This window comes from Schistocerca gregaria, chromosome X (assembly GCF_023897955.1).
Source record: "Schistocerca gregaria isolate iqSchGreg1 chromosome X, iqSchGreg1.2, whole genome shotgun sequence".
NCBI lineage: Eukaryota > Metazoa > Arthropoda > Insecta > Orthoptera > Acrididae > Schistocerca > Schistocerca gregaria.
In genome coordinates this window covers 543,216,154-543,243,431 of record NC_064931.1, presented here as the reverse complement: position 1 = coordinate 543,243,431, position 27,278 = coordinate 543,216,154, and the positions used below count along the sequence as shown (strand labels likewise).

General features: G+C 38.0%; 1 protein-coding gene across 5 annotated transcripts in view; it reads right to left on the bottom strand.

The window, feature by feature from the left end:
* Positions 1 to 7,249: 7,249 nt before the first annotated feature.
* LOC126298466 (rho GTPase-activating protein 100F-like) overlaps positions 7,250 to 27,278 on the bottom strand; it is a 737,196-nt gene continuing 717,167 nt past the window's right edge. For 4 of the 5 annotated variants that reach the window (XM_049989795.1, XM_049989796.1, XM_049989797.1 and 1 more), the window contains one exon: positions 7,250 to 26,923. In XM_049989795.1, coding sequence (XP_049845752.1) covers positions 26,292 to 26,923 — 632 coding nt within the window. In that variant the 3' untranslated portion in view covers positions 7,250 to 26,291. Of the gene's footprint in view, positions 26,928 to 27,278 lie in introns of all 5 variants that reach the window. The other variant, XM_049989799.1, reaches the window with a different exon arrangement.

Here is a 27,278-nt window from a genome sequence, read left to right as displayed (position 1 = left end):
ACACTAGATCGCGTGTTAACAGATAGTGCTCATCTTTTGATTTTTCTCCATAATCCTTCATTTTTTTCCAGCTTGCATGTAAATAAAGACAAAATAATATGAATTTTAATTAAGAAAAATATAGAAATGTAATTAAGGAAAATGTTATTGCCCTTAATGGATTTTTCTTTGTATAAACCTTGTAATATTTTTTCTCCTCTTTCATGTGAAAAAAAGACAAAACATATAAAGTGTAACTAACAAAATGTTATTTCCCTTAAATGTTAAAAATACACATCGCGCTCCCTCTCCCCTCTAACCCCCCTCTCCCTCCCCCCCCTCTCCCTCTCCCCCTCTAACCCCCCTCTCCCTCCCCCCCCTCCCCTCTCCCCTCTAACCCCCCTCCCTCTCCCCTCTAACCCCCCTCTCCCTCCCCCCCTCTCCCTCCCCCTCTAACCCCCCTCTCCCTCTCCACCCCCTCTCCCTCTCCATCCCCCCTCTCCCTCTCCACTCCCCCCTCTCCCCCTCTATCCCCCCTCTCCTCTCCCACCCTCCCTCTCCTCTCCCCCTCTATCCCCCTCTCCCTCTCCCCCTCTATCCCCCCTTCTCCCTCTCCCCCTCTATCCCCCTTCTCCCTCTCCCATCCTCTATCCCCCTTCTCCCTCTCCCCCTCTATCCCCTCTCTCCCTCTCTCCCCCTCTATCCCCCTCCCTTCTCCCCTCTCATCCTCCCCCTCTCCTCTCTCCCCCCTCCTCTCCCCCTCTATCCCCCCTCTCCCTCTCCCCCCTCTATCCCCCCTCTCCCTCTCCCCCTCTATCCCCCCTCTCCCTCTCGCCCCTCTATCCCCCCTCTCCCTCTCCCCCTCTATCCCCCTCTCTCCCTCTCCCCCTCTATCCCCCCTCTCCCTCTCCCACTCTATCCCCCCTCTCCCTCTCCCACGTCTATCCCCCCTCTCCCTCTCATCCCCCTCTATCCCCTCTCCCCTCTCCCCCCTCTATCCCCCCTCTCCCTCCTCCCCCTCTATCCCCCTCTCCCTCTCCCCCTCTATCCCCCCTCTCCCTCTCCCCCTCTATCCCCCCTCTCCCTCTCCCCCTCTATCCCCCCTCTCCCTCTCCCCCTCTATCCCCCCTCTCCCTCTCCCCCTCTATCCCCCCTCTCCCTCTCCCCCTCTATCCCCCCTCTCCCTCTCCCCCCCTCTTATCCCCCCTCTCCCTCTCCCCCTCTCTCTATTCCCCCCTCTCTCCTATCCCCCCTCTCTCTATCCCCCCTCTCTCTATCCCCCCTCTCTCTATCCCCCCTCTCTCTATCCCCCTCTCTCTCTATCCCCCTCTCCCTCTCTATCCCCCTCTATCCTCCCTCTCCCTCTCCCCCTCTATCGCCCTCTATCCCCCTCCCTCCCCCCTCTATCCCCCTCTATACCCCCTCTCCCTCTCCCTCTCCCCCTCTATCCCCCTCTATACCCCCTCTCCCTCTCCCTCTCCCCCTCTATCCCCCTCTATACCCCCTCTCCCTCTCCCCCTCTATCCCCCTCTATACCCCCTCTCCCTCTCCCCCCTCTATACCCCCTCTCCCTCTCCCCCTCTATCCCCCTCTATACCCCCTCTCCCTATCCCCTCTATACCCCCCTCTCCCTCTCTCCCCTCTATCCCCCCTCTCCCCCTCCCCCTCTATCCCCCTCTCCCTCACCCCCCTCTCCCTCACCTCCTCCCCCCTCTATCCCCCCTCTCCACCACACCCTCCCCCTCTATCCCCCCTCTCCCCCTCCCCCTCTCTCCCTCCCCCCTCTATCCCCCCCTCTCTCCCTCCCCCCTCTATCCCCCCCTCTATCCCTCCCCCTCTCTCCCTCCCCCCCTCTATCCCTCCCCCTCTCTCCCTCCCCCCTCTATCCCTCCCCCTCTCTCCCTCCCCCCCCACTATCCCCTCCCCCTCTCTCCCTCCCCCCCTCTCCCTCTCCCCCTCTATCCCCCCTCTCCCTCTCCCCCCTCTATCCCCCCTCTCCTCTCCCCCTCTATCCCCCCTCTCCCTCTCCCCCTCTATCCCCCCTCTCCCTCTCCCCCCTCTCTCTATCCCCCCTCTCCCTCTCCCCCCTCTCTCTATCCCCCCTCTCTCTATCCCCCCTCTCTCTATCCCCCCTCTCTCTATCCCCCCTATCCCTCTCCCCCCCTCTCTCTATCCCCCCTATCCCTCTCCCCCTCTATCCCCCTCTCCCTCTCTATCCCCCTCTATCCTCCCTCTCCCTCTCCCCCTCTATCGCCCTCTATCCCCCCTCCCCCTCTATCCCCCTCTATACCCCCTCTCCCTCTCCCCCTCTATCGCCCTCTATCCCCCCTCCCCCTCTATCCCCCTCTATACCCCCTCTCCCTCTCCCCCTCTATCCCCCTCTATACCCCCTCTCCCTCTCCCTCTCCCCCTCTATCCCCCTCTATACCCCCCTCTCCCTCTCCCCCTCTATACCCCCTCTCCCTCTCCCCCTCTATCCCCCTCTATACCCCCTCTCCCTCTCCCCCTCTATCCCCCTCTATACCCCCTCTCCCTCTCCCCCTCTATCCCCCTCTATACCCCCTCTCCCCCTCTATCCCCCCTCTCCCCCTCCCCCTCTATCCCCCTCTCCCCTCACCCCCCTCTCCCTCACCTCCTCCCCCTCTATCCCCCCTCTCCACCACACCCTCCCCCTCTATCCCCCCTCTCCCCTCCCCCTCTCTCCCTCCCCCCTCTATCCCCCCTCTCTCCCTCCCCCCTCTATCCCCCCCCTCTATCCCTCCCCCCTCTCTCCCTCCCCCCTCTATCCCTCCCCCTCTCTCCCTCCCCCCTCTATCCCTCCCCCTCTCTCACTCCCCCCTCTCCCCCTCCCCCCTCTGTCCCCCCTCTCTCCCTCCCCCTCTGTCCCCCCTCTCTCCCTCCACCCTCTATCCCCCTCTCTCCCTCCACCCTCTATCCCCCTCTCTCCCTCCACCCTCTATCCCCCTCCACCTCTCACCCCCCCTGCGCCTCTCACCCCCCTGCGCTTCTCAACCACCCCGCGCCTCTCAACCACCCCGCGCCTCTCAACCCCCCCCCGCGCCTTACAAACCCCCCCCCCCCCCCCGCGCCTCACAACGCCCCCCCCCGCGCCTCACAACCCCCCCCCCCCGCGCCTCTCAACCCGCCCCCCCCCGCGCCTCTCAACCCCGCCCCCCCCCTGCGCCTCACAACCCCCCCCCCCGCGCCTCTCAACCCGCCCCACCCGCGCCTCTCAACCCGCCCCACCCCGCGCCTCTCAACCCGCCCCCCCTGCGCCTCTCAACCCGCCCCCCCCCCTGCGCCTCTCAACCCGCCCCCCCCTGCGCCTCTCAACCCGCCCCCCCCTGCGCCTCTCAACCCGCCCCCCCCTGCGCCTCTCAACCCGCCCCCCCCTGCGCCTCTCAACCCGCCCCCCCCCTGCGCCTCTCAACCCGCCCCCCCCTGCGCCTCTCAACCCGCCCCCCCCCTGCGCCTCTCAACCCGCCCCCCCCTGCGCCCTCTCAACCCGCCCCCCCCCCTGCGCCTCTCAACCCGCCCCCCCCTGCGCCTCTCAACCCGCCCCCCCCTGCGCCTCTCAACCCGCCCCCCCTGCGCCTCTCAAACCCGCCCCCCCTGCGCCTCTCAACCCGCCCCCCCTGCGCCTCTCAACCCGCCCCCCCTGCGCCTCTCAACCCGCCCCCCCTGCGCCTCTCAACCCGCCCCCCCCTGCGCCTCTCAACCCGCCCCCCCTGCGCCTCTCAACCCGCCCCCCCTGCGCCTCTCAACCCCGCCCCCCCTGCGCCTCTCAACCCGCCCCCCCTGCGCCTCTCAACCCCGCCCCCCCCTGCGCCTCTCAACCCGCCCCCCCCTGCGCCTCTCAACCCGCCCCCCCTGCGCCTCTCAACCCGCCCCCCCTGCGCCTCTCAACCCGCCCCCCCCCCCCTGCGCCTCTCAACCCGCCCCCCCCCCTGCGCCTCTCAACCCGCCCCCCCCCCCTGCGCCTCTCAACCCGCCCCCCCCCCCCTGCGCCTCTCAACCCGCCCCCCCCCCCTGCGCCTCTCAACCCGCCCCCCCCCTGCGCCTCTCAACCCGCCCCCCCCCTGCGCCTCTCAACCCGCCCCCCCCCCTGCGCCTCTCAACCCGCCCCCCCCCTGCGCCTCTCAACCCGCCCCCCCCCCTGCGCCTCTCAACCCGCCCCCCCCCCTGCGCCTCTCAACCCGCCCCCCCCCCCCTGCGCCTCTCAACCCGCCCCCCCCCCCTGCGCCTCTCAACCCGCCCCCCCCCCCTGCGCCTCTCAACCCGCCCCCCCCCTGCGCCTCTCAACCCGCCCCCCCCTGCGCCTCTCAACCCGCCCCCCCCTGCGCCTCTCAACCCGCCCCCCCCCGTGCGCCTCTCAACCCGCCCCCCCCCGTGCGCCTCTCAACCCGCCCCCCCCCGTGCGCCTCTCAACCCGCCCCCCCCGTGCGCCTCTCAACCCGCCCCCCCCGTGCGCCTCTCAACCCGCCCCCCCCCTTGCGCCTCTCAACCCCGCCCCCCCCCTGCGCCTCTCAAACCTCCCCCCTCTCTCTCTCTCTATTAAGTGATCATATTGGTGTTAAGAATTAAAATGTTTTGCAGTTTAAGCAATTTTTTAAAAATAATGTTTCAATAAATGTTTTTACTCTGCAATTATGTAGCTCTCCTAACTTTTGCTACATTTTTTTACATCAAGAGAAAACTGAAAATTCTGTGCTATTTATCGTTTCAGGTATTTAATGTGTTTACATATCTAACAAGCAACAGTTGTCTGACGTAAAATGTTTATTGGTAGAGAATCATTGCTATCTATACAAAGAATTTGCTGTTAGGAAGTACAAAGCAGAACAGACTATGAATTCATTGTGGCAGCAGCATATACATGTATTGTATTATTTTGTATGATTTTCATGTAGCTGTATATTAGTTTTTGGTTGAATTGCACTATTATTGTAATGGATTTACACAGAACTGCATATACATTTGGACAACATCCATACAGTATTTATGGTATATAGATGGATAAAGAAGTAAATAAAAAATAATTTTGGGAAGCTTTGAATATACACTATTTCACTGATTAACATATTCTCAGACATAAGTTGTTGACAGAAGCTCAACTGTTTAGAGCACTCTAGCAACATTTTATGTCAGTGATGTGTTGAGCTCAAACTTGTCACATAACTGTAATCAAGTCGCACAACAATAATGTACTCTATAAATACGTTTTTACAATAAATGAAGACACAGACTAGTTACTGTACCAAAAATCTGATATGTGTAAAACACAATAAATATTGTGTGGACCTGTCCGGATAGCCATGAATGTTAAAGTACCAATTGCAACAGCCCCAGATCGAATCTGCCCCCTGGATCTAATCTGCCTGGCAGACTGATTACGAGGGTTGAAGTGCTGGCCAACCGGAATGTGGTTATTAGCCTGTTTCCTCCATCCCATTAGGTGAATACTGGGCTGGTACCCAAGTCCTAGCTCAGTTACATGCTTTGTAAACATTTAGAAAAATTTCACTCTCTTTCAAATGAATAGCACTACACTCAGTCAGTTGGGGTACACATATTCTGTCCTGGGGGACAATGGGGTAGTGAAAGGAAGGGCATGCAACCACCCTTCAAATTAAACTTGTCACACCTGTTTAATAATGACCATTTTGATTCCATGCCAATGCAGGTCTAAGTCACAAGAAAATGGATAGTAATAAGTATTGTATTTATGTGACCCATCTATGGAATTCTGTCTGATATGCAAGAAAAGAAATTAAAAATTCAGTCTTGGTGGTAGAAAAGTGCTACACATAATTTGGGAAACATAAATAAAGTGTTTTACAATCCCAGATCATTTATTGCTTTGCACAGACCTTGCGGAAAAAAGAGTAAATATGTACAAAATATGTCTGTGTCTTTGGTCTGTTTTGATCCATCAAGCACAGCTTCTTTGGCATTTGTTCTGCACAAAGTACTGACAAATGTTACTGATTTTAACTTCCTGCTAAAGCTGAATTATTAAAATTGGTCCCCAAGTATGTGCATCTTGTACCCTCAGAGTTTTTTTCCAATTACCTATCAACTACTATATGTGGCAGAAGAAACCACCCAAAGGTGCAGTCATCAGTACCTAATTGAAATAACCACAACTCTAATTCAATCATTTAAATTGTTTCAATCATTTAAATTGTTTCAATTTGTTACCTGCTTATATTTCTTGTTCTCATTCTTCTTTGCTCTTAATCTTCTTTTGATTCGTTGAGGGCCATATTATTTCAAGCATGTCTTTCAATGAGTGAACTCTAATAATTTTTATTTTCAATTTATACCTGCAATTGTTTCTTTAGTGAATATGTAAGATTTTGGGCACAGGATATATTGATATATTTTTATTGATAATGTCATAAAGTAAAGTGTGAGTAATTTAAATATGACTTTTTATCATGTGTATTGAGCATGACTTTAACCAACAGACATTAGTGGTTTGCTAAATCTCTATTCATACTATTTTCACTTGTGTTACATAGTTTTTATACTTGTTTTATGGTCTTTATTGTTTTTCTCATTCAACACAACCATTTATATACTCCATTAGGAAATCCTTACATGTGCCAGTATCTCTGATTTTACATTATATACTTGCATGTCATGTTTCTTTTGATTTTCAATTGCAGCTTATTGTGCAGTGTTCCACAGATTTCAGATTGAACATTTCACAATTTACACTATGCATCTTATTAGCCCCAATCAAAGAAACAATTGTAACTAATCAGGAAGTTTCAGAACAGTACAAAATCAGCTGATAAGTCCAAGTTTAGTTATTTGAGTTTGCTAAAGTCTGTGGCGAAGCCTTTGTGATGTTCTTTCCTTCAGGAGAACTTGTTAAGTCAAGTGTGAAGTAGAGAAAATTCTGTAATGTTTGGAAGATGAGAACATAATACTGGCAGTATTGTAGCAGTGAAGATGGATCATATGTCATTCCAGGATAATTTAATCATTAATATTATTGCCCACAAAAGACAAACTTCCAGGTTTGAATCCTGATCTAAAAAAACAATTTTAATTCTCAGAAAACTTCACATTTTGTTAGTGTAATCCATTTTTCTATAATGGAGCATGTTTTTGGTTGTGTGTTACTTGTGCTTGATTTCTTGCTTAGATACTTTTATGAAACTTATAAAGTATTCAAAAATATGTCCAGTCAATAAAATAAATGAACTACAAGAATAATATTTCATTCTAGATAAATGAGAGAAATCTTGACACTTTGAAATACAATTTTGTACTGTTTATTTCAACATAATACTCACAGTTCATTACTAGTACTCTATAAAACAAGCTTTGATGGGAAAGAAGCAGGGCACACAAGATTTGTACCAGAAAATAGAAATTTATACTAAATTAATTGTATTTGCTACACAATTTAATTTGTGCATGTGTATTGCCACAACAAGCTAACTGCTAATGGTGTTTGAATCAGACAAATCATTAGTGGCACAAATTATAAATGAGGATACTTCAGAGAGTCAAATTTGTCTTTTCTCCTGTGAAACAGATCGATTTCTTTAGTAGCACAAAGAAATCGGTACAAACTTAAATAACAACATTTAATTTAAGAAAATAAATGCCACATTTCAATGTTCTGATTAAATTAATTACCATGAAATTTAATACAATCTATTATTTAGTTAGTGAGGATCAAAGAAATAGTAACAAAGAGTGACGACTTTTTTTTGAAAATTTGGGATATAAAATGATAACTTACATGTTGTTTCATATCATCATACAACATGCATGCTGGTATGCATACACTCACATATACACACACAGTCATGCTTACATTAGAGGTAAGTTAAGTATTACATAATTTTATACATACTGTATCCACATTCATTCAGTTCAGCATTTTTACACTCATGTAAAACAGGAAATATACAACATATGTTACAGGCAAATGATCTTGGTTCATTTAGCACCATTTATAAGTAGCATGCCATATAGTTTTGCCAATAATTGTTTATCTGAAACACTTGTTATAAATATCAATTCTACAATAGTGGAAGAAGTCAAGGAAGTAACTTATGATACATTTGTAGCCTCATGGAGGTGGGAGTATACTGCAGCTAGAATACCTTAGTATTAATCTAATACTGAAATATTTATGTTGGACACATGAATTTACCAATGTGAAATTTGAAATGTGTAACAGTTATCATACTGCTGTTAACACATATTACAGGAGCCTACTATGGGAGCTGCAGTTTTCCATACATTCTCAGAAGTACTTTACAGGAGATATGAAGATAAATGCAAGATGAATAAACTATAAATTAAAAATTAATTTGCTTGTTACCTATCCAAGCAATCTCTAAATGATTTTTAGCTATACAAACTAAGACAAGAAAGAAAAATGTAAGGTAGGAGAAGACATGACTGTCAATAATGCAGTAACTGGTGCATTATTGAAATCAGAACCACTCCAATAGTTTCACGAATATGATATTGTCAAAGAAATGAAAAGTAAAAGTAGCTGTACATTTTCAGAGTGTTGAGTACCATTTGCATAAAAAACTGTATTAAAGCAAAGATGTATAATGTAAGTGGTCATTCTGCTTAAATGGATATGTTATACTGGTGATATATATATCTATAAAATTTGTCTATGATACTTCATAAAAATTTCATTGTTTGCCTAACTGTTATGATGTGTTAGTTACAAAATGAAACTTATACATTGTAACAGCCATGTAATGCACCAAGTTACAGTATGAAGCAATGATCCATTATTACTGCTAATATGGAAATTCAACAAATTTGCTTCTGTTTACTATTTTTTCTATTATAACTTTCAGGATACTGGATGTAAATTTCATATGGCAGTGATGTTGCATGTGTACTTTCCAGAACACTTATTTCACCAGCCTTTAATACTGTCCTCTTTACTACCATTAATAATTGGCATTACTGAAACATGTTTTTCTTAGAGACTAAACACTGCACACTTCTTTCAGTAGTTGAAAGACGTCTTTGCTGCTGTGTAGATGTACTTTTAGAGTTAACATTTTGTTGTTTAATATAAAAAGGCATCTCGAGATGAAACAAAAATCAAATTAATTTACCCTGTTGCCTTGTATATGATACATGTTTTGTATTGCCATTTAAGATTTTGACCATATAAATGTCATATTCATATGCCTCCACACTCATTCACTTTATTTTTTAAGGAAAAGGAAATGTCTGCTGTAATATCAAACTATTAATATATATATCTTAATTGTAAGTGAATGGAATGGCAACTTTCAAAATATATTTTAGAGATACTAACATCAATGTCATTTCTAAGCATCAAAAGTTGCTTGAATATGACCATATTACAGTTATTTCTTGTTTGGCTTGCAGGTAATGTAAGTATTCACTTTTTTAAATGGACACAAGCTGTAATTAATACAGTCATATTTGCTCATATGTCAGTGTCCAAAAATTTGTTGAAGGTTGCTGGAATGCTTTAGTGGAACCACTAACTACTGGTTGCTGAAGTTAATAATCATTCGATGTTTTTAATGTGTTTACAATCAATTTTATTTTTGTGCATATCTCCTTGTACTGTTTCAAAGAATGTTGTAATATATTACACAACATTTGATAGTAGAGAGTTACATGTGAATAATGGGAAAAACATTAGTTTGGTATTTCATGACTCTCAAATGTCTGGAAAAATGAAGAAAATTGAGATTGGAAAGATAAAAAAAAAGTTTTCAAGACTGTATTCCTTCTTTTTGGCTATAAGAAATGGAAATAGTCCACCACAGGAAGTACTAGAAGAACAATAAGTTTTTGGGGAGGAGAGGCGATGAGAAGAGAGGGGAGTTAGGAGAGAATGGGGGTTAAATTCAGTGATGGTGGAAATGTCAGAAAACTGCTATAGTTCACTTATACAACAAGACAGTTTAGCACCCTTAAGTCGTTTTTGTAAATTGTCATATATCTAACTGACCTATAGCTGATGTTAATGTTCTTGTACTTCTTCACCATATAAAAACTTCACAAATATTGTTTGTTCTTGCACTCTGGTGAGCAGAAGCCCATTTTCTTAAATGATGAATTTATTACAATAGGATAGTGGTAATGATGACATGGTTCAAACTGCCACCTGTTCACAAAGGCTGTGGGTGAATGTTGATACATTTTGCTTTCTTTTCATGACAGTTTGGATATGACAGTGAAATTAATTAGTGTCATACTCACATGCTGTATTTGTGGATTGAACATATTTTACTTCAAAATTAATGTATATAAATGAGTTGGTCATGAAGAAAATAGTGAATTTTTGTTAGATAAATGGTCTTTACAGGAAAGTGAACTCAGTGACATGGATGAGTGAATATGCTATATTCTAAGAGTTTGGTAGTTTCCTCAAAATAAATGTTGGTCAATGTCTCTAATGATTAGTAAACAAAGAGAATAGTTACAAGTTTCAATAGATTGATAAGTGTAACTAGAAATCGGGGATAGTTCAAGAGGTAGGAAAAAATATACAGCTACTACAGAAGTATAAATAAGTGTATGGTATGGAACATTTTGCAATATTTCATGAAGTAAATGATAATTGGAAATGTAAAGTGAAAATATGTGAACATTTGTAATGTTAATATGTAGAAAAACTGTCATGGAAAAAGCAAGTGTTTTCCTTTTACACTCACTATTCAGGCTGATTCAGTTTGCAATACTAATAAATATTGAATGAAGAACAGCTTACCAGAAGACTTACATATTTATGGTAGCTACCTTTATTAACTCTTTGTTGAATGTAAACAAAAAAGTTTTTCCTTGCAGTGATACTCAAGAAGGAAGGAAGGAAGGAAGGAAGAAAGAAAGAAATGGAGCACGAGACAGTGAGGAGAGATGTGATGTGGATACTACTTCTTTGAAAATGATTTATAATTTGACCAGTGTAACATAAAAAATATGAATTATAATAAAAATATGTAATTATAATGGACCACTAAAGAGGAGAGAATATTTGAGAAGTGGTAAAATCTGAACTTGAGTTACAATTCCTGTCTTAGACCCCAACATCACCTTAAATGAAGCAGTTAATTGTAAAAAACCTGCAGAGTTTGACTCTAGGTCAAAAACTGTATTTCAGATGTGTACCATGTACAAGGACCAAGGTGTCTATACCTTCAGAGGAAATATTAAGTCAGCCAATAAATAATCCCTATTTAGATGACTTTTTTTAATTGTGAATAGCAGTCATAATCACTTGCCTCTAGAAAGCTATTTCATTTAACATTTGTAATTTTCATTTATTTATGGGCACAGTAAATGTTGATGAGAGCCTAGCAAACAGAATTATTTAGCAATGTGCTAAAACAATGTGTAAACAGCTGTAGGAAAGTTGTTTGCCAGTAATCAATACTTAACATGGTTTAATCTGTATGCATAAGTACAAAGGAAACAAGACAGTTCATACGAAATACTAAGGTGAAGATTTACTCTAACAAAGGAACAGAACACCTACAAGATTCCAGATTTATATCTATTGGCTCTACATTAATGGAAAAGCATTTTTGCTCTTCTGATAATTGGTGAAAAAATTGCTCTGAGTTATGTAGTAGTCTAATCAAGAAATGTTTTGCAAGGTGAAACTCTGGAAAAAAGCAAATAAAATAATTTTTAACCATGGACAAATTGTTCATAATTATATGATTCAGATAAACTAGAGTTCCTCATATAAAATAAAACCATACTGGTAGGACTTGTGAGACACGGACCTTGTTGGACAGAAGCAAAAGTTGAAAGACCATAACTAGAATATAATGTCTGGGATGGTATCTGTTCATATTTTAGCCTTATTTCATGACTATAATTTCTCCAATTTTAACCTTATTCTTCACAGGTGATCTCCATACACAAATTTTTATAATACACTATTGATCAAGGTGAGTCATGATACATAATTTACCATTTATCAGCAATGCTTGTTTTAATATCATAGAATAATCAGACCACTGTATGTGCTAAAAATAATAAATGAGTTTCCCTGAGACAGATTTTATGTAATTAAATTGTGGCTTTACAGTTCCAGTTAGGAGAGTTTAATGTAATATGAGCAGGGAAAAATTAGAAATTCATAATATTTTATATTTAACATCATCATTAAAAGTGTTTGCACATTACTGAATCTGATGTTAATCCACCCAAATTCATAGCTTTCTTTGCACAACAGAAACCACCTGTGTGATTTTTATCATCAGTACCATTATAGTTAATATTCTGCATTATGAAAGAAACAGTATGTTATATGCATGTTGCATATTATTTGTATGTGGGTTTCGGACCACTTTTACATACATCAAACAATAATGCACATTACGTGCTTGTACAATGATTCATCAGTTCATTTTATATATTTTTCATTAATTATTGAATAATTGCTCACCTCATTCTCAAAGGCACTTACATTTGTAAGACTATTCAAACAAGAAATTGAGAATACCACACTGAAGTTGTGAACCTCAGAAACTTCATCAAGCACAAGCAGTTTACTTTTCATAGTTTAGCATGTACACGGTACATGTCATATACATGGATAAAATGTGCTCAACTCTGCAGTTATTTCTGTAATTTAGGATAGAGCACACAACAGGCCATATCTTCATATTATAGCACAATTACAGTTGTAATTACTGGCCAAGTTCTTTTAATGTCACACACTACAGTAAGTTTAAGAGGAAACATCTACTGATACCTGTTATAAAGTCATGAAGCACAATAGTGTTCTATCTGTTGCTCCTTGAGTTTTAACACTGAAACACTTTTGTAACACTACTAATAATATAATAAATAATGGAGAGAGTAAAGGTAGCCACTCACTTCATAGTTGAAGCTTTGAATGGCAGCTAGGCACATAAACAACATTGTTCAAAAGCTCAGCAACATTCAGTCTTATTTACATGCCTGTTAAACACCCAACACTTAAGCTATATGGTGAGTGATTAACTTTGTTCCTCCCATTATTTGTATTTCACCCAGGGCTATACAGTATCATATTAATAATAAAATAAGGCAGTTTTCTCTATACCACTTTATTCCCTCAAGCTCTGTTGAACTACTTATAAAAAAGTAAGATATTTTCTTTACAATCTTGATTTGCAATAGTTATTGACTATTATGATTCTGTACTACAATAATCTAATGAAACTGAAACATTTCTCTTATATCTATTGTGTTCCAGCTGTTTAAATATATATATATATTTTTTCGTAACAGACTCCCATATTATCTTCCTTTCTTGACCATCTGCTTGTTATGAAGGGCTGTTTGTTTGGAAATGTTTGTGATACAGTTGTTATAAATATGTTAATGGCAACAGTTTTTTTTAATAAGTCTGAATATTTAATGAATGTGTCATTATGCTGGAGAAATAAAAAAAAGTAACTGAGACACCATAAATAAGGGAGGTGTAAAATTTGGTGCATGCCACTGAATGCTCTCAGTATAAACTCTTATTCTGGGATATATTCCCTTTTAATCTACAATAAATAATTGACAATTCTGATGAAAAGAGGATGACATCTTTGTAATATCTGTACCATTAGTAAACTGAACTCATAACATTCAACAAAATAATATCATTGTTGCTGAAATTTTCTCTAAAAAATATGAATATAATATTCATATTCCCAGTTTTTGTTGCTAGACATTTGTGCATTTCATAACAGCAACAGATTTAGAAAATTAGGAACTTCGGAAACCACTGATCATATAGCACCATAAGCGAAATGTTTTCTAATATTTTGATTTTTCTTAAAAATTCAAATATTCAGTAACATAGAAAAGCCATATTTGACCAAATGGGATATAGTAATGCTTTCACAGCCTCACTTGCCCCTACTTACACTGATACTTTTATGTTCCTACCATGAGAAAGTGTGTAAATATTTTGTGCTGTATGAATGAAGTATAGTGATTAAAGTGAACTACAGCTTTTCAATGTACTACTCTCAAATACAGAACAGCTTCTGAATGCATTCATTGCAATATACATGTGAAGAAGAAAAGTTCAGAACTCAAGTGAAGGAAGTATATAGTACTGATATTATGATTTTGGCAAATGTGTTACTGCCTACTTTAATTATGTATTGCCTTGAATTATCTTCTTTCTAACCCAAATAAAGTGAAAGCTGTAGGCAGTTAATTTGTTTTGCTACTAACTACAGGCACAGACTTGAGAAGCCTAGAATTCTTAACTATAAAGTTAGTCATGTTAATAAAACTGACTGCTGCTACATGCACACTGTACAGTTTTTGAAGGGACAGAAATTCATGAGAATACTGTCGCATCACATTAACTATTTGGCAAAGTCACAAGAAATGAACAGGGCAGAATATTTGATAAATAAATTACAACAAATTGACCATACTAAAACTATTCAATAGAATTTGTTGTAATTATTTTTCCATAAGAATTGGATAAACAAAGACTAATAACTAAATTCCAGTGGTGTCCTATTTCATGTTGGAATGGATAGGCTGTGTTTGTTTTTGTGGAAAAAACTATATAATGTAAAACCCATGGTTTCAATCATTGACTGTCAGTTTAAGAAACCTGACTGCTGCTGCCATAAACCCAATCCTTATTTATTTACTTCCAGCATGTGACAAAACATGCATAAGCTTACCTTATAACATTATACATATAATTCTTTCACATGTGAATTAATATCACAAATTCTTAGTTAGTAGCACATAGTCTTCAGTTCCACAGGTACATTTAATATCAATAAAAAAACTAGTAGTACAGCACTTTTAGATTTTATTTTTACTTGAATCCAAGATTCATTTCTGGGCCATATGTACACTTGATGATAAGCCATTTCTTGAAATATCTCTTAAATTTTTCACCCTCTGACTTCTCATTTTGTCTTTTAACTCCTCAGTACCTTATATCTAATTTTCCTTTGCACCCTTACACTTCAAATACTTAGTCTTCAGCTGATTCCTTTCTTTCTCTTTTCTGTTCTCATGTTACACAGGCAGGTTATGCATTCTCCTAACTGAATGATTTCCTCCATGATTAATTCTGTCTTATTTCTACAATCATACTTCCAGGTGCTCTGCTATACTCTTGGCCCAATAAAGTCATTGAAATTACTATGGAGGTGTGCAGAATCATAACTGCATCCCTTCCCAACCCATCAAGTGTCTTAATTGATTAGTGGAAAATGCTACAGAAATTTTTAGCTGACAAATGTAACACTTTGATGTACATAACAGACTATCTGAGAAACTTCCTTATTTTCTTATTTTGTCATTTATGTAAATAATTTGTAACAGAATACATAATACATAATTTTTCTGAGTATTTTTGTGTACTGATATAAAATCTGTCAACATATTACCAAATCTGGCAATAGAGTACAAAATTATAGAATTTGAAATAAGAAGAAACTTAAGTCTCTTAACTTTTTTCCTTATTTTTCATAAATTAAATTATTTTTTGCATTGACAATTGGTTTGTTCACTGGCACTAATTCTTTTGACTCACTCCATATATACTAATTAGAGGAAGCAAAATGAAAATTAAAATATTGAGAATAATTTGAATTGGGGTATTACATTATAACCACAAAAGCTTCAGACCATAATCACTCTGAAAGAAGTATAAATAGCCAGAGGAAATCACTTTATTTTACTCAGTATGTAACGAAACAGAAATAATGGAAAGCTGATATATATAAAGAAGAGGAAGGGGGCAAGGGGTTTCTCCTTGTCATTTGAGCATCGAATTTTTAGTGGCATTCTTTTCTTTGTATCAAAATATCCTCTATTATGTGCCTTTAATATGCAAAACAAAGTCACTACTTTCTTTTTTGAAATAAAAAAAATCTGTCTCTCAGCTCCAGAAGACAGAAAAATAATTTTGTTTACTCATATGTACTTGAGTAAGTAAACCATTTTGTTTTTTGTGTCTAATTAGTAACTGAGATAATATTAGTAATTATAATAATCATAATAATATGGACAAGTTTATTTGTTGTTTGTGATAAACTTTCCACATGCCAATAGAACGCACTATATACAGTTTCTATAAAGAATGGATTTATTTTCAGCTCCCATATTAAAATCCAAGTATACTGCTGATCAAATTGTAACATATTATACATGCAAAACGTTAAGTTTAACACATTTCTGTAACTGATGACTGCATTTTTCCTTCTTCTAATGATTTGCTTTGGTTTCTAACAACTATGTGACAACAACTGTGTGAGAGGTTGGGGCTTAAGTGGATGAACGAATGCAACAACTAATATTATGCACATTAGCAAAATGACAGAATGCTTGCACACAAAATACACATGAAAGCAAATGAAATTAGAAATCTAGGTGATAAGCAGTAAAGACAAAGTGCATACTTTTAAACAACCTGCTTAAAGTCTGCTAATAAGCTGTTACCTATTTCACAAATGAGGATAAATTGTGAATTTTAGAAGGTAAAATGAAAGTTATGAATGATGGCAGGTTCCACTTTTGCCACAGGTGATTAATTTCAAATGGAGATGATAACACATTGTCTAACTTTCTTGTACTAGTATCACATACATTGTTTACCTACTTATGTAATTGTACAGACATGGTTAAACATAATGAAAACAGATCAGTACAGAGCTACATAATTCACTGTCACTAGAATTTGCTGTATCTAAGATAATCATTTCATACCTGGGCATTAATTTCAAAATTATTTTACTGTGCTGCAAAGTTAGCCCTCATATTTTTCAATGGCAATCAAGGGTTTTGCAATTGTAATTATAAATAATGAAATCTGCATATAAAGAATCCCTAATACTTCATAGGTAGTGGAAATTAATAGCTGTACAGAACATTACTACGCGACCTGAAAGGACGTAGGGAAATCAGAGACAAAAATAAAAGAATGATACATTGCGAAAATGATTTCTTTGGGGAATGTGGGAAGGACTCAACAGCTCAACAGATAACTATGGAGGGTCACCTGGAAATTGTCTGTAACTGAAAGAATTTGCGTATGATGCAAAAAATTAACAGAACTGGGAAACAAACGAAGACCATATTATAAGGTCATGTAAAGGCCACTTCTTCTAGAAGTGAAATACTATACTGAAAAAATACATATTTACACGGTAGGTATTGGAAGTGGTGCAATACGTGACTGTAACAGGGACATGTCTTGTGAGTTGAAAACATATTTTCTAAATGTTATTGATAGAATGTTAATGTCGAAAAACTGAAGTTTTATGCAGAACATTATTACTTACACTGTTAATGCACCAATTGCTTCCATGTAATTGCATTTCTAATACGTCGGTGAGTATAGATGTGGATCCAGAAAGACTGGAATATCATGAACATGAATAGGTAACTGACAAAAAGCTTAATAAAATATGCAGAGAAATTCAGAAGTATGTACAACAAAATGAAGATTAAAGAAGACTGTTGTCAGTTGTTTGCTATTTGATGCAGTTGCTGAGAAAGTGCTGACTTTCCTTAGAAGTTTAAAAAAATTCACAGAACAGTATACTGCAAAGTCAGGGGGGTCTACGAGATGACAGCCATAAAAGTAAATTTCAGCAAATCAAGGGAGGTTCTGTGAAATTTCCCTTTTTGTTTTATGCAAACATAGAGAACAAAACAATTGGTGGTGGAGAATAGTGTGAGGGTGCACAAAATAAATTATAGGAATCAACAATTCCAGTATAACACATTAATAATAGCAGGAAGAGAAAATTAAGTGTTAAACACTAGATGTAGTAAGAATATTTCAAATGAGAAAAAAAGATGTCAGTGATTCTAATGATAATGAGGTTAAAGTATCTCAAAGCCTACACTGTAAGAAAATTTGAAGTTTTACAAGTATTATTTAACATTATGGAGTATAACTAAATTCAGTGATAAAGTGAATGATATAGTGAAGTTAAACGATATACAGAAAATTGGTATTGCATAATTTCTTGGCAATGACACTGTTGGCATACATATCGCTTGCAAACCCATAAATCTCTCTCTCTTCATGTATCTCACTTCTGTATGTGATGATATCGCCATGTCCTGAACACAGTTTTAATAAAATGTCATTTTCTTTTTATACTTCTGCTTAGAGTTCACTTATTTGAAGTTAAGTGGCCCTAATTATAAATATTAATTGTGAAATTTGAATTCTGATTCTGTAATGTAATTTTAAGGAAAAACTAATGCTATTCATTCTTTCATTCTGAAACTAAATGCTGTTAATGATAAATGTAATACTAGTTCCCTGTTACTGATGGACTCTTGATTTGGTCTTTCTCCCTTAAATAACCAAAGCAACCAATTTATTACTTAAAGCTGATTCAGAACACAATGTTAAAAGATGAGTAAGAGTCTCCAAAAGTTATAGTCGGATTTTTCAACAAGTAGACAAAAGATGCAACAGAATGCAATTATAATGCCCATATCTACTTCATATTCTGATGAAAGCAACAAGTTTTTTTATTAAAATGAATTTTGTGTTTTGAAGTATTGAATAAATAGTAGGAAAAATTAACCTTAAATTTCATCTATGACTCCGATTTTAACAAAGTTCATATGATATAAATGAACAAGATCTCAGTTTCCACTAATTTATTTGCTAAACATTGGGAGATCTCGAGTGTAGACAGATCAGATAGAAACAGAAATACCAGAAATGAGATGACTGCCAATGAGTTACATATAAATTTGAAAGAATATTGAACACTGTAATCAGTGATAAGTTCTTAAGTCTACACAAAATCAAAGAATAAAGACTGTGAACTTTTTCACAAAAGCGACTGGGGAACATCCTCTGAAACTGATGAATTGCACTCGTAGATCCAGAAGGGGTCAGCAAATTTAAAACATGCTGTTAAGAAAGGTAAAACAATTTTAAATGAACTTTTATTGGAGGATAAAGGCAATGAATTGGACTTTATAGCTTTCGCACGAAAGAAAACACTGGGAACAAAACAGCAACCAGCAAGAAAACCATAGGAAACTGCATGTCAGTGACTGCAGGAAGGCAACAGTGCTCTTCACTCCAACCGTAAATGCTCATCAGTAAATGATAAAATGTTATAATTCAGGCACTGTGTTACATTTGATGCTGCCTGGTGAGGTCAAAGGTGATGAACAGTCAAACAATACTTGATTAATATATATTATAGTTACATATCCACAGTGTGGATCAGTACTAATAGAAAACTGCTTTTAATTTCTTATATAGTAATTAAAATTGTTGTTTAATATATAACAAACTCCTTTTCCTGGTGATTATTAGGTTGATACATGTATCTTTAAGTTTTCCTCATTTCTTTTAATAACAGAAATCTTTGTGCTTTTTTTTCTTTTTTTTTTTTCTTTTTTTACGAGGTTGTTCCTATGGGAGGCAAAGGAAAGCAACTCTTTGTTATTTTTAATAACGATCACTTTTAAAATTTATGATTGTGTTGTGTTAAATACGATTTGAATCTTCACAATCTGACCATTGTCTCTCTTGTTTATCATCTCTACTACACTTATTCTCAAAATTTTTGAAAAAGAAAAGTGTTACATGACCAAAATATTCTCAGTTATTGCTAAAAAAAAAATGTAAGCACTCCAGATGTAATAAAATTTTAGTTGAGGGCTACATATCTGTGACAGTTTTTTTACAGTTTACATAATTAGTTTTCTGTTCCACTGATATAATGAACTATGGGCTTCAGTAACAAACACTCAAACTTTTGATGGACTTGCATTTTCTGAGGAATTCACATTGAGTTAATGCTTTAGCATTCTGGAATGAAGCACTGCAGAAAAAGAAGTGTGGGTCTGGGGACATACAGACTTTTAATACTGTCCCAAAATGAATATTTTTGAACCATGTTTCTACAGTCATATAGGATTATTCTGTGTTTTCAAATTTGAACAGTATCGCAAATTCAGTTCAGGTGAAGTGTGTGATCCATTAATTGTGGGATATGATAGAGAGTTTATGTATGATTCTTATGCCCTTATTATGAAGGAACCTAATGTATATCACATGAGGTAATCAGTATGCACTGGAAAGATGTTTCACACTGGCCTGTATCTTACATATCACTATTTAAAAAGTAATATAGTTTCAGTATTGAAATGATTAGTAATCATGTCATTATTATGTGTTGTTATTTTTCTGTAACGACCTTGGTGCTATTAGACATCACAATAAGTAAAAGTAAAATAAACAAATAACCTCTGGTTAAGTGTGCAGTAAAACTCTCATTTTGTCAAATATGACTTTATGTTAACATTTCATTTCATAATTTAGAAACAAATGCAACAAATGTACATTTATAAACAGTTAAACAGACTATAGTTAAAATTTTATGCTGCTTACAGTTTCAAATTAGATGGAATTTGAACACACAGATGTGAATTTGAAGTTGTGATTCTAATGTGAATAAAAGGGATGCATAATTTCCATCAACTGTTCACTAGAAAATGAATACAATAATCATAAACACATGGCACAGAATGTTTATCAAAAAGTATGACAACAATGTTCAGCAGCAGGTGATGGACAGATCATATAACTTGAGGTTCATTTTAGTAGATTAGTTGAAATGCTATCTTTCTGCTTGAAATATTCACGTACACACTTAATGAACAATGAAAACTGTTATACTCTGCTGTGTCACTACTCAGATTTCTTAGCTGCTTTTTGCAAAATTTAGTAGGCAGAATGAAATCAGCATCTTTTCACAGCAACAAATATAGACATTCCACTGAAGACACTAAGCAAATAGGAGAAAACCAAATAGAAAACTTCAGGTATCAGGTTCTTTTTGTTTAAAACTGCAGATAAAAAGAAATAATAAGTGTGATTTGAAATGGATTTGTATGTACTTTTCTTGATTATATGATAGCGGCTTAGCCAAGCATCTCCCACCAGCCATCATTCTGTCTCCACCCCCACCTTCCATCTGATATCACAAGATGCAAAATGTTTATTATATCTCAATAAATGTCACAAACATAATTTACCTTTCATTGGTCTGATTTCAATTGACTACTGTTTTCCCTCATAAAGCTGAATTGTCTGTAAAGGTGACTGAGACAGCAACAGACAAAAGTGAGAAGGATGGTATGTACTGATTTGATAGAATGTATGTACATAAAAGATAGACACTACAGGAAGTAATAAAATGGGCTTAGCTGATGATAAAGTAAGTAACCCTTCCCAACCACTGTGACACTTAAAATACTGATCTGCATTGTTGTGACACTTTCCCAGTTCCCCAATTAAAATAACAATACTTTTACCTATCTTAAGTATACTTTGTAGTTATCATTCTGTGTTTATGGTAAGAAAATACAACTTGAATACAGCCAATTAATGAAAAACTGCTCCAGTTGCTTAATTAGAACTTCCATTAAATCTAAAAAATTGTTTGGCCTTTATATTAGGCCATTATTAAGTGTCTCTGAAAGTTATACTGTAGAGAAGCAATGTGAAATGAATGTTGACATAGCTTCTCTACAGTGTTACTTAAAGATACACCTGATAATGGCCAAATAAAAAGGCCAAAACCAGTCATGTGGACTCAATAAAATTCTAATTAAGCAACTGGAGTGATTTTTCATTAATTCAACAACAGTTTTGGAATCAGCATCATCTAAAAAAGAGATAACTAATAATAAAACCACAACTGTCATCAACTGCAATTTCTCACCATGCAAGAATTAAATCAACTCTGTGCACACAGTTTCATTTTGTGCAGTTACATTTAAGTAGAAAACTAAATTACAGGAATTGAGTGGAAAACAGTGTATCTGTTTCATTGAAAACATGATGTATGATTCATATATACTTTATATGTATTTACTGATCTTTGCCAATAACAAGAAATCAGAAATAAAAATAGATCATTTATGAAAAATTTATAAATTGAGTTCTAGCAGACACTGAGTCATAACTGCAAGAACTCATTTCATATTTCCAGTACCACTATCTGCATTTTGTACATATATATGTTATAAACTTCCTTGCTGACACTCTTCTTTAGAGTTACCAATTTTTTTCCTCGTATAGGTCCTTACCTATGCACAGACTGTATGTGTGTTTTGTATAAACATTATGAATTCTATTCTGTAAATGCCTACACATTATCTATTTAAATTCACAGGTAATAACTATTAATAGTGCTGATTTTGGTAGAATACCAAATGTTTCAGTCTCAAAGAAGCTGTGTTTTTCACAAGAATCTAGCACACAAATATCATACTGGTTTATTGGTGTATTTTCTTGACATGAACTCTTTCTCATTACTAAAATTTTTTGGCTTACTAAAATAAGCAATCAATTCCACAAATGCAAACTCAGGAAATGTTACTAATATTATACAGAAGCTTGTGATTACTATTTATGCTCCCATACATCCCTGCCCTTCTTAACCCCTCCAAAGCCAGTGAAGAGGAGTCATGTACTTTGCAGCACATATAACTTTTATCAGTGCAGTTAGTGATGAAGGTTTGCCTACTTTAAAATACCACATGTACTCAATAACTTTGTCTGGCTGTAAGTGCTCTAGTTTTGTTATTGTGTTACTCCATTACAGGACTGGAAACAGCCAGACACAAAAAATACAGTTCTTTTCAATCTAGCTTACTACTTAATATTTATTCATATCAAAATCAGATAAAAGCTGCAATTTTACATCTAAATATAATTTCAGATGACATGTGAGTATAACACCACAACAGTGAACTGCGAAAGAAGTAAAAATATCAGTATTTCACAGACAGAAATAGTAATACTGAAAATAAAATCTGACAAAAACTTTTTTAACCTAATGGAAGAATTAATGGAAGATAGTTCTAAGCGGGTGATAATCTGGAAATCATTATTATACTTCACAAAACTTAGCAACACCTTTTAAAGCATTGCAAAAAAAGTAAAACTTTTAGGGCAATGGGGAAGATTTGGGTTCACTTCTCTAAACATTCAGTTTGGTGAGTAAGCAGCTCAAATAGTGTGTGTGAATGAATATCAAGCAGTGTCTTAATTGAACATTAGTTTAGTGAAACACAGTTGGACGTGTATCACAAATATGACCTTTATCCTGACTGAAGTTACAGTTACTAATTACTATGGCTCTGTGCCACAACCAAGAGAGTAAATATTTTGAAAGTTATAAACGACCAAAGCATGCTTTTTGTCCATAATTATTGCTTTCTGAAAAACTGTTCTCAGTTTTATGAAAAAACAACTGTTATTTTAAATATTCAGTTTCATAATTTTTTCTAATTTTATCAATGTAAATATAAAACATACACAGATAAAAAATGTACAAACAGTAATAAAAATCATATTTATTGTGCAACCAGCCAGTTAACTTGCCAGTACTTTATTTTTCAAAACAATATTAATGTCTGTTAGTGGTATGCCTCTGATGTCATATGTGATATACTATTTGTTAACTCTCTAGAATATGAAAGAAAGGCTCATTGTCATTCATAAGAGACCACTCGGTAACCAAGCATTTATGTGGTGTAACTTTTAATCAGGCATGGCTCATAGTTTAAAGGCTGTGACATGGAATCGCTCCAAAAAATATTTTACAATATATTTTATTATTGATGCATTATTGAACTCAGATTAAGAAGAAGCATTTTGAATATTATCCTTATGGGTTTAATTAATCACAGTCAAAATTTTAGAGCTGGTTGATACTGAGTGATGTTCAGGAAATAGTTTTTAAAATTAGTCTTAAAGCTGTACCATGAAATGCTGGGTAGCTCAATCTAGCAGAAGTTTGGAAGTGTGGCTTTTATGGAGTACATCTCTTATGGGATTCTAGAAGGCACAACTAGAGGAGACTAAAGGACTCTTATCACAATCTCCACATGATTTTCATATTCCACTGCCTGCAATGAAGGCAAATCAACAGAGTGACTAAAACTTCACTCTTGAACTCTATATATGTAACTTTCTGTCATGCTTTGATGCATTTCTAAGAGATGTTTAATATCATAGTTTTGATAGTGTTTGGGATGCTTCTTTATTTCTTGTACTGGTGACTCTATCCCCTTTATTAAAGGGATGTAAGGTTTATAAATGTTCATTACTGAACAAGTGTTTCATAAATAATTAGATGAAATCAGGATGTAAAGTATGTGTTATTACTTTCAGTTACTAAGAAGGTCCTTGCTTGCTAACAGCATTTGTTTGATAAAGTGTGCTTTACCTGCATGTTTCTTTCTTTTTCTTTTTGACAGTTTTCATTCTGGGACATAATTGCAGGATATATATACATATGGGACTGTCTGATACAATGAAGCTGAGTTTATTATTAGCAGATTCGCAGCCTTTGTTAATATAGATACCAAGAGCCACCTCTGATTTTAATAGAATAAATTAGGAATACTATCAACACTTGGTGAGGTTGTGGGGAGAGTATGTTGCTAAATATGTAAGATGATTAGCTCACACACATGCCTGTATTGTAGCATTGATTAATAAAAATATGACTTTTAGGAGTAAAAGATTGCACATTTTGGACAGCATAATTTATGAGTAGGAGAATATCTACTGGGCAATGTCTATAATCCTTTCAGCATTACCCTGTAGTCAGTAATAACAGCCAAGGTCAAATTCTTTAATTTAAACTATGTAGAATATAAGCCAAAGAGAAAAGATGAGAAAACTGAAAATATAGAGAAGTGCTTGGCTTTTTAGTCTCTGGAATGACGTAAAAGTCGTAAAAAGCTGACAAGCAGATAATAACACAGGTAACAATCATTGTGAATGGTGAATGGGATTATAAACAAATTATATATCACATGTGAAATCTGAAATTGAGTGAAATGTTACTTTGTGTGTGACTTACTCATTTTTTCCATGCTCAAAGTATTATTCAAAGTAAGTGACTGGTTACAAAATAAATCACTCTTACCAATGAGTGCCAAGTAACAAATATGTGCATAACAATAAGTCCAGCAGCTTAACTGCATTATACACCACCCAATAATGTCAAGAAGTTGGTGCTCATAGAAGTAGACAAGTAACTGAAATAATTTTCAATCAGAACAAGACAGAGAGCACTCATACCATAATTATCCAGTTTAAACAATATTTTTTATGAAAATATTTACTTAAACAAATAATTAAATTAAACTTTTCCAGATAACATAAATTTTTCCAGAAGTTTAACGTAGTACATAAAGGAGTTATCCAAAAATTTACTTCCATGTGCATTTAATTCGATGTACATAAATGTTAATGGAAATAAATTTGTAAGATGTTTTCTCATTCTACTGCAGAATGTAAATTATACATACACATAATATTATTTACATAAGTCAACTCATTGAAAACAGTAGTAATTGATTGGATGCAAAAAACACTGAAACCATTTAATGCCACAAATTTTCAACTAATTATACAACATTCAAATTTTGTACAGCTAATAAATGTCAGTGTGTTGCATTCAAGCCACATTCTAGCTGGCAAGCAGATATTCATATATTATAATTTATGGTGTGATAAATACTTGTTTTTGAACTAGAATTGCTTTTAATCTTACCACAGTCCTACATAACACATACACACATTAAACATTCAATTATATACCAATAAAATTGTCCATCTCCTCAGTATTTATATTTCCTTATTTAATAATACGTTATGGCAGTTTTCATTTGGTCTTTTAAACACTTAAAACTGACAGGCATTATTTATTTTGTGATAACATATGCCTGTCAGCTTCATTAAATTAGTTATGTACAAAAGTATATTCCAACTAAGTTGATTATAGGATTGATAATGAGCTGAACAGTAAACAGTAATTGCCCCTTCACTGCAGACTGTACAACATATGAACCATTAAATCTGCTATATGGAACCAGTTGAACTAACATGTTTAACAAATGTTCCAGTAACTCAATAATTTTATACATAAAATGTCATTTATGAAATAAATATTTTGAGTTAGTAACACAAAAATAGTGTTCGTTCTGCAGATAGCTGTAAATGGCATTGTCAGTCATTTTGATGCATTTTAGTAAAATATGGCATTGTCTGTAATGCAATGAACCATGTTTCACATGAATTACACTAGTATGCAAATATGTACAAATGAATTGATTTAATACAAATAAAAACATTACATAGAAAACAGCTTTAATTACTAAATGAGCATTGTGAATCAATTGTACACCCTGTCCTCTTTACATGTACATTGTGTATTAGAATAAATGTGTACATAAGAACAGTTTTATCTTTCAGGCATACTCAATTTCTCTCATTTCTTGCTCTGCTATTCTTCTTCCATTCGTGTGGCATGAATATCTTCGATACATGTGCCATCTTCATCATCGCCATCTTCTTCTTTAACTTCATCACTCCCTTCTTCATCCGCCTCTCTTCCTCCTTCTTTTCTGGAATCTTCGGTTGTTGTGGAAGATGTAGGTGTCTGAATTTGATGTTGCTGTTGGTCTTCTGTTAAATTTCCAAGAGCTTCTCCCTCCACACTCCTGCCTGCAGGAGTGAGCAAGCTGTCAGCACCTACCAGACTTCCTGGGAATCCTCCAGACTTCTTCACAGAGGAGCTTTTCCGCAACGTGCTCGTGCGTTGCTGAAGTGTTAACGGTGGCACCGCCTTCTTCACCTCTGATTCAGGTGATGGTGAAGGTGATGATTCCTCACTTGTCGGAGAGTCTGGTGATGAGACGATTACTACTTGCTGTTGTGGATGAGATGTCTCTGGAGGTTTCCTTCCTCTTGAGACTGTCGTAGCTCGCACTCCACGACCGAGGGACCACAGGCCCCCTCCTGCTGAAGAAGTGACTGCTGGGGCTGCTTTTATCACTGGCTGGAGACGTGATGGAGGCAGAGATGATGCTTGGGAGGATGCCAGCAGATGAGGTGAAGGCGCAAAGACCTCCCGAACTGTCTGTGGAAATAATTACTGATGATCTTGTACCAACAATAACAACTCTACAAAAATGTGTTTATTTAAGAATTAGTGTGGTACATGCAATGCAATGTGAATGATGGAAGATTTTATGCCATAAGGTATGTTAATGCTGTTTCCAGTCAGCTGTCTAAATATTGATCTTTTCTTGAATAAATCCTTACTTTTCTCTTTAAGTTACTATTGAAATAAGTGTGATCTTTCCTCCCTTATCGTTTCATTTTGTAATCTTACTTCCTGCTTGTCAGTATATAAGTGTTTTAAATTGCTCAGAATGTTGGGAAAATATTAGTTACAGTTTTGAGAGTACTGATTCCTTACATAATCTTG